Source organism: Saccopteryx bilineata, chromosome 2 (assembly GCF_036850765.1).
Source record: "Saccopteryx bilineata isolate mSacBil1 chromosome 2, mSacBil1_pri_phased_curated, whole genome shotgun sequence".
Classification (NCBI taxonomy): Eukaryota; Metazoa; Chordata; class Mammalia; order Chiroptera; family Emballonuridae; genus Saccopteryx; species Saccopteryx bilineata.
Genome location: NC_089491.1, coordinates 371,569,171 through 371,581,222, shown reverse-complemented (window position 1 = coordinate 371,581,222; position 12,052 = coordinate 371,569,171). Strand labels below are relative to the sequence as shown.

Here is a 12,052-nt window from a genome sequence, read left to right as displayed (position 1 = left end):
AGAAAGGGTAAGTTTCAAAACATGTATAGTATGATAAAGTATATGTAAATTTAAAATTACACACGTGTGTACATTGGTTATAAATAATATATATGTAGGAAAGCACAAATACATGGATTGTTGCTTCTGGAGAGGTGGGGAGAAACATGGGGAAGGGGGGAAATATATACAAAGAGAATTTTACCTATGATGCTCTATTTGTTTTATATAAAAATAAAACAATGGAGCAAAAGTGCTAAAACATTAAATTTTCTGCATTTAAAAAAAATCTTGTGCTCAGCTTCATTAGTTATTAGAGAAATGCAAATCAAAACTACAATGAGATACCACCTCACTCCTGTTAGATTAGCTGTTATCAACAAGACGGGTAATAGCAAATGTTGGAGAGGCTGTGGAGAAAAAGGAACCCTCATTCACTGTTGGTGGGACTGTAAAGTAGTACAACCATTATGGAGGAAAGTATGGTGGTTCCTCAAAAAACTGCAAATAGAACTACCTTATGACCCAGCAATCCCTCTACTGGGTATATACCCCAAAACCTCAGAAACATTGATACATGAAGACACATGTAGCCCCATGTTCATTGCAGCACTGTTCACAGTGGCCAAGACATGGAAACAACCAAAAAGCCCTTCAATAGAAGACTGGATAAAGAAGATGTGGCACATATACACTATGGAATACTACTCAGCCATAAGAAATGATGACATCAGATCATTTACAGCAAAATGGTGGGATCTTGATAACATTATAAGGAGTGAAATAAGTAAATCAGAAAAAAACAAGAACTACATGATTCCATACATTGGTGGAACATAAAAATGAGACTAAGAGACATGGACAAGAGTGTGGTGGTTACCAAGGGTGGGGGGGGAGGGAGGACATGGGAGGGAGGGAGGGAGAGAGTTAGGGGGAGGGGGAGGGGCACAGAGAACTAGATAGAGGGTGACGGAGGACAATCTGACTTTGGGCGAGGGGTTTGCAAAATAATTTGATGACAAAATAACCTAGACATATTTTCTTTGAATATATGTACCCTGATTTATTAATGTCATCCCATTACCATTAATAAAAATTTATTAAAAAAAAAAATCTTGAACTTTGTTTTTCAAAACGACAGAGAAAAGTCCATCTGATAGCACTGCCAAGAATGGGAGGGAGGCGACAGCGAGAAGGACCCCTGGGCCAGCTTCCCTGCCCCACACAGCTCCTCAAGGATCTTGGGTGACCCCCAGAGGGCAATGCACACAGAAAATACCCCACCTGCTGGGGCTGCTTTTGGATTCTGGGCAGAGCTGAGGTGCAGTCCTGGCCTCTTGTCTGGTGTCCCTGGAGGATGTGGAGCTTTGTCTTGTGCAGAACTGGCCACCCTTTCTGATCTGACTTGACTTCTAGATGACAGCCTTGTTCACAGCCCCAGATGCCAGTACCTGTCTTAGACACCTGCTAACCAAGGGACAGAAACAGGAGGCTTTTAAAATACTGGGGAATGTTTGGCATTGGATACTCAGAGTAAAGATGGTGTGTGTGTGCAACACATGCACACACATGTGACTGCATGTACAAAGCCACAGAACAGACTGAAAGCAAATCTTCTAGAAGGAGTTTGCAGTGGACGCCATGACTGGAGCGTGCTTCAGAGGAGTAAAATGAATCTTTCCGGGAGGAATTCATTTCTAGACTCCTTATCCTTCAGCTCTCAATCCCCTGACCTACACAATAAACATGTATACGTCGATATGTATTCGTGTCTGGGCTAGAGCCACTGCCAGAGAGAACGCAAACACACTTGCATTTGCACTTTCCTGGACCGAGCTAATCGTTGCTTTTACCCCAGCTTGGATTCTGTGGGCATCCAACAAAGGAAAACTGGGGACTTTTCTGCAATTATATACAAATTTCATAATGTATGTATGTCATAGAAGGAATGCATCCGTCCGATACCTACAGTCTTACTTAAGCAAACCTACCACAAACTTTAAGAATAAAGGTGTGTATGCCTGACCAAGAGGTAGCGCAATGGATAGAGTGTCGGCCTGGGACGCTGATGTCCCAGGTTCGATACCCTGAGGTCACTGGCTTGAGCACAGGCTCATCCAGCTTGACTTCGGGCTTATCCAGCTTAAGCATGGGCTCACCAGCTTGAGCATGGGGTCGCTGGCTTGAGTAAGGGGTCACCGGCTTGGCTGGAGCCCCCTGGTCAAGGCACACATGAGAAAGCAATCAATGAACAACTAAGGTGCCACAACGAAGAATTGATGCTTCTCATCTCCTTTCCAATCTGTCTGTCTCTCTTTTTCACTTAAAAAAAATAATAATAATAATAAAAAGAATAAAGGCAGGCCCTGGCCAGTTGGCTCAGTGGTAGAGCGTCGGCCTGGCGTGCAGAAGTCCGGGGTTTGATTCCCGGCCAGGGCACACAGGAGAGGCGCCCATCTGCTTCTCCACCCCTCCCCCTCTCCTTCCTCTCTGTCTCTCTCTTCCCCTCCCGCAGAGGAGGCTCCATTGGAACAAAGATGGCCCGGGCACTGGGGATGGCTCTGTGGCCTCTGCCTCAGGCGCGAGAGTGGCTCTGGTCGCAACATAGCGACGCCCAGGATGGGCAGAGCATCGGCCCCTGGTGGGCAGAACGTCACCCCCTGGTGGGCGTGCAAGGTGGATCCTGGTCGGGCGCATGCAGGAGTCTGTCTGACTGTCTCTCCTTGTTTCCAGCTTCAGAAAAATACAAAAAAAAAAAAAAAAAAAAAGAATAAAAAGAATAAAGGCATACACAGCTACATAATTAATATGCAAATTCTTCCTCTCTGGGGGCCACGTGATCTTTAACCTACAGAGCCAGGGGAACAAAAAGACATTTTCTCTTACAAACACACGCACATGCGCACACACACACACACCTCTCCACTATAATTATAATTACCATGCTGGCTTCCAGATCAGGGGTTAGCAGCCTTGGCATGAAGACACCTGAAAGACACCCCAGGCAATTATTGCTGTCCCTTCACCACCCCCCTACATACTTTCCGGGCCTTTGCACTTGCTGTTCCTTCTCCTGGCACGTGTGCCCCCCAGGTTCTGTGTGGCTCACTCTCTCACTGCATGTAGGTCTCAGCTTAAATGCCACCTCCCCAGGGAAGCCTGGCCTGGCCCTCTATCTGCTCACCAGCTTTATTTTGCTTTATAGAACTCTGCGTTCCTGAGCATTATGCTCTGCATTTCTTTGTTACCTGTCTAACATCCCTCTTCCTGCTGGCACCGACCATGAGATTTCCAAGGCTCTGCAACCACAGCCACAACCACAACCACACTCCTGGAGCCTCAAGCAGTGCCTGGCACACAGCCGGCACTCGGTCCGTATCAGTGGAATGAGGGATGCTTACCCTTCTCTTCCTCTCCACATCCACCCTCTCTTCCTCCGACTTCCTTTCCTGTCCCATCTTTCTGACTCCAGCTTAAGGCTGCTCACACGATCAGCCCTCAGGAAACTGTCGGGAAGATGTGGGTTGTCTGGCCTCCTCTTTCCATCTCCCTTTCCTGCCTTGCCCCATGGGCACCTATCTTCCACCTGCAGCTGCCCACTGCCAGCTCTGGCTCTCCTGGTGCTCAGGACCCACGCTCGGGAACCCCAGATGATTGTAGGGAAATTGGGAGTGAGGGGGGTAAAGTTGTAAGAAAGGCAGGGCTCGGTCTCCAAAGCAACCCTGCGGGCTCAAGGAGAGCAGAATATCATTTGGGGGCATCTGTTAGCACCCATGACCCAGTTTCTTGTCTTTCCCACGGGAGTTGATGCCACCATTCTAGGGACTCAGCCCCTCCCTCCTTCTCACTCTGTACTTCCTCTCTCCTGCTGTGACTAACAGTATCCCACTCTACCCCCACCCACCTCCTCTCCTTCCTGGCTTCTGCTGTTTCCTTGTGTCATAAGCTTGGATAGAGAGCGCCTACTTCGTGCCAGCATCGCCCCCACCCTGGTGTGTGTCCCCCTTGCTCCTTTCCTTCTGCTGCCTTGTCTCTCTGCCCCTGGGCATCCAGGCAGCTCAGCAGGACCCCACCCCTGCCTTGCTCTTCTGAAGCCCTCACCCCCTCAGATCTCCAACACTCCGATGACAAACGATCAAACACTCCATAGCCGCACCTCGTGCCCTCATTTTCCACTTGACTCCCTTGCAAGATTATAAGCTGCTTGAGGGTAGGAGCTGTGTCTTAACCTCAGAGACCCAGTAGAAACTGATCAGGAAAAGCAGCTTCTTTCCACAGATGTCAGGTCTTCCCCTCCCTCCTTCCACCACCATCCATACATCCTAGTCCATTCCATCCACCTAATCTCACAAGAGAAGAGTTCTGAAATAGACAGAACAATAATTATGCAACCTCTAGGCATGTGAGGCACCTGCTGTATTCTGAGTACTGGGGTGCCCTGGTGGGCCGTGACAGACAAGATTCCTGTCTTCCAGAGCATGCTCCCAGCAGCAGAACCCCGCCCCTCCCGGCTGAGTTTGGTGTCTGTTCTGTTTCTGATCGGCGCCAGGCTCATAGACCCCATGTAGGTAGAATATAACTTTCCGTAAATAACCCCTAGCCCGACCTACAATTTAGCCTTTGGGTTTTTTTCCCCTCGTGGTAATGGGATTGTAGGCTGGGCTGATCCCATAGGGACCTCCTGGTCCCAGAAAGCAGACCCTTAGGTGTATCTTGTGTGAGGAATTGCTTGGAATTCCCGGTCCCCCACACTGCCTGGCACACGGTGAGGACTCAGTACATGTTGAGGAATGGTGGACTAAGTCTTGTCCACCATAAACAGCGACATATCTTTTGCCCCAGGGCTTTTACTTGGGCCATGTTTTCTGCCTAGAATGTTTGTGCTCCTTTCTCTACCTGATGAACCTCTAAGAAGCACCCGCCTCTATGAAACTTTCCTAACCTTTATCTCTTGTCTCCAGAGGCAGATTTAACGACAGGTGCACCGGGCATGCGCCCTGGGCCGTGACTTCTGAGGGGCCCCGCGAAACCCCAACTTTACATTTTTTTCTAATGACACCAAGTTTGGTTTCATATGTGCAATTTTAACCTTAATAGTACATAATATTTTTTATTTATTTAAAAATATGGTTAACATGTATTTTTATTTTTCCTAGCTCTTTTTTTTAAGGGGCCCAATATTTTCTTCTGCGCCCGGGGCCCCAACCGACCTTAATCCACCTCTGCGTGTCCCCACCACAGAGCCAATTACTCCTGACTTTGGTCCCATACACTTTGTACAGTACAATGTGACCTGATCACTTGCCCACGTGCCCACCAGGCTCTGAGCAACTTGAGTGATTGTCAGGGCGGGGAACTGCACTCATATCCAGTTGTGGGCAGACACAGTTAACCCTTGATGCCTCAGTTTCCTCAGATTCAAACACAAACATGGCTCCAGAGCCCCGGTTTCACCCACTGAACCACACTGCCTCTGGGAGCTGGGTAGTGTATCATTTCCTACCTGCTCCTGTGCTCTGGCTCTGGGGCACTCCACAACTCAGATTCCCTGCAAGGCCTCGGTGAGGCTGCAGGGTCTGGAGGCAGCAGCACTGACACCTAGTACAGACTCATTGGGATGATAATGGATTTGGGAGGGTTCATTGGGAGTTCAAGTAAAAAGTCACAGGGAAGGACCTCAGTTTCCTCTAAGGGGTAATGAGGGCTCTTGGGGTGTACTCACCCCAAGATGGGCTAGACTTGATTTAAAGCTTTGCAATTGATTCTCTCTCCTTTTGGAAACTGAAGAGTATTTCTCTAGCATCCAGCACGATGAGAGAAGTGCAAGACATTGGCCCTGCTTACATCTTTGCTAGAGAGGCATAAAGTTCACGTTTGGGAACAGGCTTGGTTGAGCTCCCTGTGAGCCGGTCCTGAATGGCAGCACATGGCTTTATGTCTGTCCCCATCCAAAGCAGGGCAAAGCCGGGTGAGACTGGTGGTCCATGAATGAATGTCAGATGAAAGACATAGATAGTATCAGGGACAAAATTAGAGGCATGTACAAAAGGGGCTGGATGTCTGAGGAGAGAGAGACCAGTGGGGATTGGAACATCTCTGGAAGATTCAGGGAAGAGACAACAAGGAACATGAACCCTAAAGAAAGAGCAGGAGTTGTTGGGGATGCGGCTGGCTGGCAAACTAAAGAAGCAGGGGGCATCAGGGACCCCTGTGGCCACTTGGGGTCATTAAGGGAGCTTGGTGGCGTGGGGGATGAGAATCAAGCAGACAAAAGCCTTACGTGTCAGACTGAGAAGCCTGACCTTGATCTTGGGCAAGGAGTTGTTGTTAAGGGATTATATTATGTCATGATGAGAACAGTGTTTTTGAAACAGTGAAGGGCAGGCTGCTTGAGGGTGACCAGGCTGAGGTTATTACAATGGCCAAAGTGAAGGATGAAGTCTAGGTTTGGAAAGGAAGGGACGAACATGACTTTTCAAAGGAAGAACATAATTGCCACAAAGGCCACCATAGCACAGTCAAAGGTGTCATAGTGACCAAGAGAAGGATGTTAACTTTGACAGAAATGACTGTGTGTGGTTGACAAATTGAGACCACATCCTCTCCATAATGACTCATTGTCTTTATTAACAATGCCTCTGGATTCTGAAAGAACAGACTGGTATTTCATAAAGCAATATTAACGTTGTCATTCTCTACAAGAAAAACTTATGCATAAATAACTTAAGTGAGAAAATAAATATGTAACTTAACTCTTTTTAAAAACCACAACTTTCATTCTTGTGGACAAATCCCACATGAAAGATTGCAAAAAAAATGACGAGCCCAGAAGGCTTTCACATGGCATGTGCTTCTGTTTAAAAATATATATATTTTAACAATTATAAACTACACAGATAGTAAGAGGTGTCTGGAAATGATTTTCAAAAAGATTTTTAGATGGCAGCGATTAGGCTTTGCAGATTCTCAGCATATGTACAGCACTTGTAATTTTCCCCCGGTAATATTATTTCAATGTAAGATATGCCATCACATGTAACAGTAGTAAAAATCAATTTTCTAGACAGAAATGTGTCCATGAGTGGTAGGCAGGGGGAGGTGACTCGGAAGGGATCTGCTGGTCTTTAAAAGGGTGGTGGCTGCCCCCTTGGGCTTGCAAGCCCAGTGTCCTTGGACCTTGAATTTCTCTGCTGAAAGTGACTTTAAAATATGGCCATGGGGGAGGGTGCTGCTCTTTGGGAATAGGGGAGGGGTGATTTCTCTCCCTCTCACCACCCTTGGGACTTTCTCCTTCTCTACCCTAATTGATGGTGTTTCTGCATCCTTTGAGATGGAGGGGTGGAGGTAGCCAGAATCTGGGGAGGCCAGGTTGGGAAGTAACTGCATCTTTCAGGAGTTTGTCAGCTGTAAATGGACTCTTCTTTTCCCCTGCTTTTCATCTTTGGCTGTCAGATCAAAGGATTACAACTCCAAATTCTCTACATGACCATTGGCAGTGCTTCAATCCAACCTCTTCCTCCCTGCCCATTCAGAAGGCACCTGAATCCTTGGAATCATGTGGCAGCAGATTCCTTGAGATCCTAATCCCACCTCCACCTGCATTTTAAATAGGAAGTCAACGTCCAGAAAGAGAAGAGTGTAGTCTATCACCCAGCAAGGTAGTAGCAGAGCCAGGACTAGAAACCTTATCTGTGGACCCAAGTCCTGTGCTCCCGGCACAGCATGGCACTATGCTTTATGGTGAGCAGAGAGGTGGACGACGATCTTACCGAACTTTCATAACCAGTCCCCAGACTTTTCTCACTCCCCACCGCTCCCTAAAACCCCTGGGGCAGTGAAATGCTTCCTTTGCTACCTGCTCTGAAGTGGGACCTGCAAAGGTAGGCGCCCCAATGAGCGAGGCTTCGTGGCTCAGTGTCTGTGACTCTCAGCTTCCTCCCTTGCCCTGCGGGACCCCCTCGGCGGCGGGTGGGGAGTGTGGGGCTTTGCTGGCCCCCGGGATCCGCAGGGCTTGGCTACCTCCTGTGAAGCCAGGCAGGTCTGAGCCCCCTGCCCTGGGTTGCAGGCATTTAAAATGAAATACAAACAATCAAACCGCACGCAAAGGGTAGAAACCTGGGGCGCCCGGTTGAGAGGCGCCCGCTGGGGAGGCGCGGCGGGCGGGTGGCTCTAATAGGCGTTCTCCAGCTCGGCCTGGTTGGCTTTGGCGCCCCGGGCGCGGGGCCGCAGCTTCCGGCCCTTCTGCGGTCGCGCGGCCTCTGGCCCGAAGTCCTTGAGCTCGGACTGGTTGTGGAAGCGGGTGAGGCGCTTGCACTTGCAGGAGGCCACCAGGCGCACCTTGCGCGCACGCGGCGCCGCGCCGCCGGGACACAGCAGCTGCACGCGCTGCGCGCGGTAGCGGTCGGGGATGCAGCGGAAGTCGGGCCCATTCGGGCGCCACCACTTGCCCCGGCCGATAGCGTTGGGCAGCAGGCGCGCCGGGCCGCACTGGCCGGAGCACACCAGCTCGGTGACCGGCTTGGCGCTGCGGCAGGGCCCGTCCGTCACGTAGCGGGTGAAGTGCAGCTCGCGGCAGCTGTATTCAGACACATCTAAGGAGAGAGGTGCGCGTGAGGACGGCAGCCCGGCCCATCCACCCCTTCCTGGCCGCCTCCCTCCCCACCACCCCGCCTTTCCCAAACCTGCTGTCTCCTGAAACTTTTGCTTCTGGGCATCTATTATGGGTAGAGCCCAGCTGGTGGAAATATCTCCCCCTAAAACTTTAGAGCCAAGTTTGTTTGCTTGTTTTTGCTTTTGCTGCAGTTCATATACCAGCTCCATCACTGTGATCTTGGGCAAGCTACTTACCCTCTCTGTGTTTCCTATCTGTAAAATGAATTGATCTGAGAATTCAGTGAGTTAATCCATCACATCTATAAACCACTGGGCATATAGTAAGAGCTGGAAGTGTTGGCTGTTATTAGGTGTTATTATTATTTCTCTCAAAGGGGACCTTTTTTGCCAGACTTAAGTCACACCTGTACCAAGGGCCCCTGGCCATGGCAAGGCTGATACTAGGCACACAGTTGGCATGGCTCTGGCTTCTCCCAAATTCCTTTTCCAGCCACTTGGGAGGGGCTGCGAGGGGATGGAGAAAAGAGTAGGGGTTAATTGAAGGTAATAAATCAGGGCAGCTGCTGGGGAGGAGAGGGATGGAAGGGGAGGTGGAGAGGAGGAGAAGTCATTAGACTTGAAAGGAGCCAAAGGCAGCATGTCCAACCCCCTCGTTATCACTTAGGGCAGCGAGGCCCAGAGAGGGAAGAGCATCTGTCCGAAGCCCAGAGAGGGAAGAGCGTCTGTCCGAGGCCCAGAGAGGGAAGAGCGTCTGTCCGAGGCCCAGAGAGGGAAGAGCGTCTGTCCGAGGCCCAGAGAGGGAAGAGCGTCTGTCCGAGGCCCAGAGAGGGAAGAGCATCTGTCCAAAAAGGCAGAGCTGGATCTCCTGACTCCATTTCCCTGAAGCCCCAGCACCTCTGGGCTCCCACAGGCGTGGAAGCTGCGTGATCAAGCTGGGCTGGGAGCTGGGGGCTGGGAGGCCAAGGGCTGCTTTTTACTGTAGTGACTTTCCTACCAGAGTGGGACCAAGCTCTGACTGCAAACCTACAGGTTATTAAGTACCCGCTGTGTACCAGGCACTCTGCTGGGCACATCTCCTGTTTGTGCCATTTGAATGGACTCCTGATGGTGGCACAGTCTTACTTCCTGGGTTGGGGGGAGATTGGGCTCTGACTTGGTTCCCTGAAGTCACCTTTATGGGAGTCTCCTACTGTGGGCTTAAATGGGTGGGGGCTTTGAAAATAGATGGTCCTCATGTAAGCACCTGTCCACCCCCAAGGGTCTCATGGGGACCATTCCCATATGACACCAAAGGGTGAAATATAGTCCTAAGACCAAAACCAGAGAGGGGGCAGAGCAGGGGAGGCCCCCCCACCCCCACCCATCCTGGAGAGCAAGCACAGCAGGCAGCTGTGGGGCCTGCCTTCCTCCTGTGGCTGGCCTTCTGGTTTCTAAGTTGGTTTGGCATCCTCACCCCTGCTGCCAGGCTGCAGGGGTGGTGTGTGTGGGCAGCTTATTTGCCCAGGGAAGGAGGTTTTGGGGCTTTCCAAGAATAGTGCCCCAAGGTCAGGAACTTCCTCTTCAGAGGGTGACTTTGTTTTGAGCAAGTGGCTTCCTAGGGGCTTATGGCCTCTCATGGGAGCCCAGGGAAACAGACACCTCATACTTGGGTCCCCTATAGCCCATCTATTGAGCTTAGTTGACCTTTCCTGGGGAGGCGTGGGGGAGGGGAACATATGTCCTCCAAGTTGGAAGACCCAGGGATCCTCCAGCCTCCTCTGCTCTTGCCCTTTGTGGACACCTATGTTCCCAGCTGGCTGTGAGGCAGGAAGGATGGGATGCAAGAGACTGGGCAGGGGCTCCTCTCCCACAAGGACAATGGCCAGAGGGCGGTGAGGCCCTCACTCTGGAGTGTCATCCGAGCCACCTCCCCCAGCCATTCCTGCCAGCTGCAGAGCCAGCTGTGCACACTGCCCCAGGCTTCCCTGTGCAGACCTGACCAGGAACCCAGGTGTGCCCTCTACTGGGGCCACTGACTTTTCACTGGGTTCAGGCTTCCTCCCCAGGAATGAGGCAAGGCTGGACCTGAGGTGGGGACTCAGGACAGATGCTGGGCTCAGTCGACACCTGTGTCTACTCCCTGCACAGAGGATGCTGCCTCCCCTCCAAGGCCTGGGCCCTGCTGCCACCCATACCAGAGACTCAAACTGTGCCTATACTTCCATTCAAGTGCCAGCTCGCTGAGCAGACAGGGGCCTGGGGAGCTGATGGGGTGCCTCTCTGCCACCCCTTTTCCACTGCTTTAGGAGGGTTTGCACTGGCTTTTGGTCCCCTCCCAGGGCTGTCTTGAAATTGGATCAAACTGGTTCAAATCTCAGTTCTTCTACTCGCAACCAGTCTACTTAACTTCTGGAACCTTTGTTTCTTCACCTTCAAACTGTGAGTTCACCTCATGGGGCTCTCACGTGGTGGGTCCCTGGGTATGGTACATGCACAGCCCACAGAGGGCATCTAGCCACCAGCAGGTGCTCACAGACCTGAGGCTCCCTTGCCTTGTTCCTTCCCCAGGGGTGCCAACAGCTGGGCCTGGCTCCTGAATTCTCAGGAGGGGATTCCTTGAAACTTTCTCCTTCCCCGGCCCCTGAGCTTGTCACAGTGCTGTACCCTCACCACCTCCATCCTGCCCCAGGCTCTCATCCAGCCCCCTGCCAGCCTCACTTGGATTCCAAGGCTACACTGGCATGCCAGCTTTTCCTTGCTACCATCCATTGCTGGCAATGCCTGAGGGTTTACCCCAGTCTTCAACAGGTCCCCAAGAGAACCCTCCCACCAGAGACCCTTATGCTAAAAGTGCTGCCTCCCACCCCATACCTTTGGTCTCAAAAGGGTGGTGGGGAGGCCTCCCTCCATTCTCTGCCCGGTTCATGGTCTTGTTGTTCTCCAGCTCTGGCGGGGGCTCAGGGTACTCGCCCAGCTCAGGGATGATTTCCGTGGCATCATTCTTGAATGCTTGCCACCCCTGGGCCTCCACCACACGGAAGGCTGCATGCACCAGCAGGCAGACAAGACACAGGGCAAGAGAGAGCTGCATGGTGCCAGCCAGAGGAGGGCACCTGGCCTTCCAGTAGCACAAGCTCCAGTCCCCAGCCCAGACACGTTTGCCTTTTTAAAGCCCCCTCTGCCTCGTGCCAGCCAATGACAGGCTGGGGCAGGGCTGGTCCCATGCTTCCCTCAGCCCAGGGGGAGGGAACGGGGTGTGCTCAGAACAAGCCCTCTCCAAAGACTTCTCCTCAAGTGCAGCAAACTCCCAAATTGCTGCTGGTGCTCCCAGGTGACCCAGAGAGAGGGGCGTGTGAGACGGCTGTGGTTTCCAGATATCAAAATGAGCCCTGGCTCTTAATCTCTACCCCCAGGGCCCCTCTGGCTTTCTCAAAACAAACTCTGGACCAGCTTAACAAAAGAAACAGCAGCTCTGAATCCT

At 51.3% G+C, this 12,052-nt stretch overlaps 1 protein-coding gene across 1 annotated transcript; it reads right to left on the bottom strand.

Annotated features, from left to right (window-relative positions):
• Window positions 1-6,586: 6,586 nt before the first annotated feature.
• On the bottom strand, window positions 6,587-11,694 carry SOST (sclerostin). The gene is made up of 2 exons (XM_066255401.1): window positions 11,443-11,694; window positions 6,587-8,570 (listed from the first exon to the last, which is right to left on the bottom strand). Exons 1-2 carry the CDS (start codon window positions 11,660-11,662, stop codon window positions 8,149-8,151), a joined length of 642 nt encoding a protein of 213 aa, XP_066111498.1. The 5' UTR covers window positions 11,663-11,694; the 3' UTR covers window positions 6,587-8,148.
• Between the last annotated feature and the right edge of the window lie 358 nt (window positions 11,695-12,052).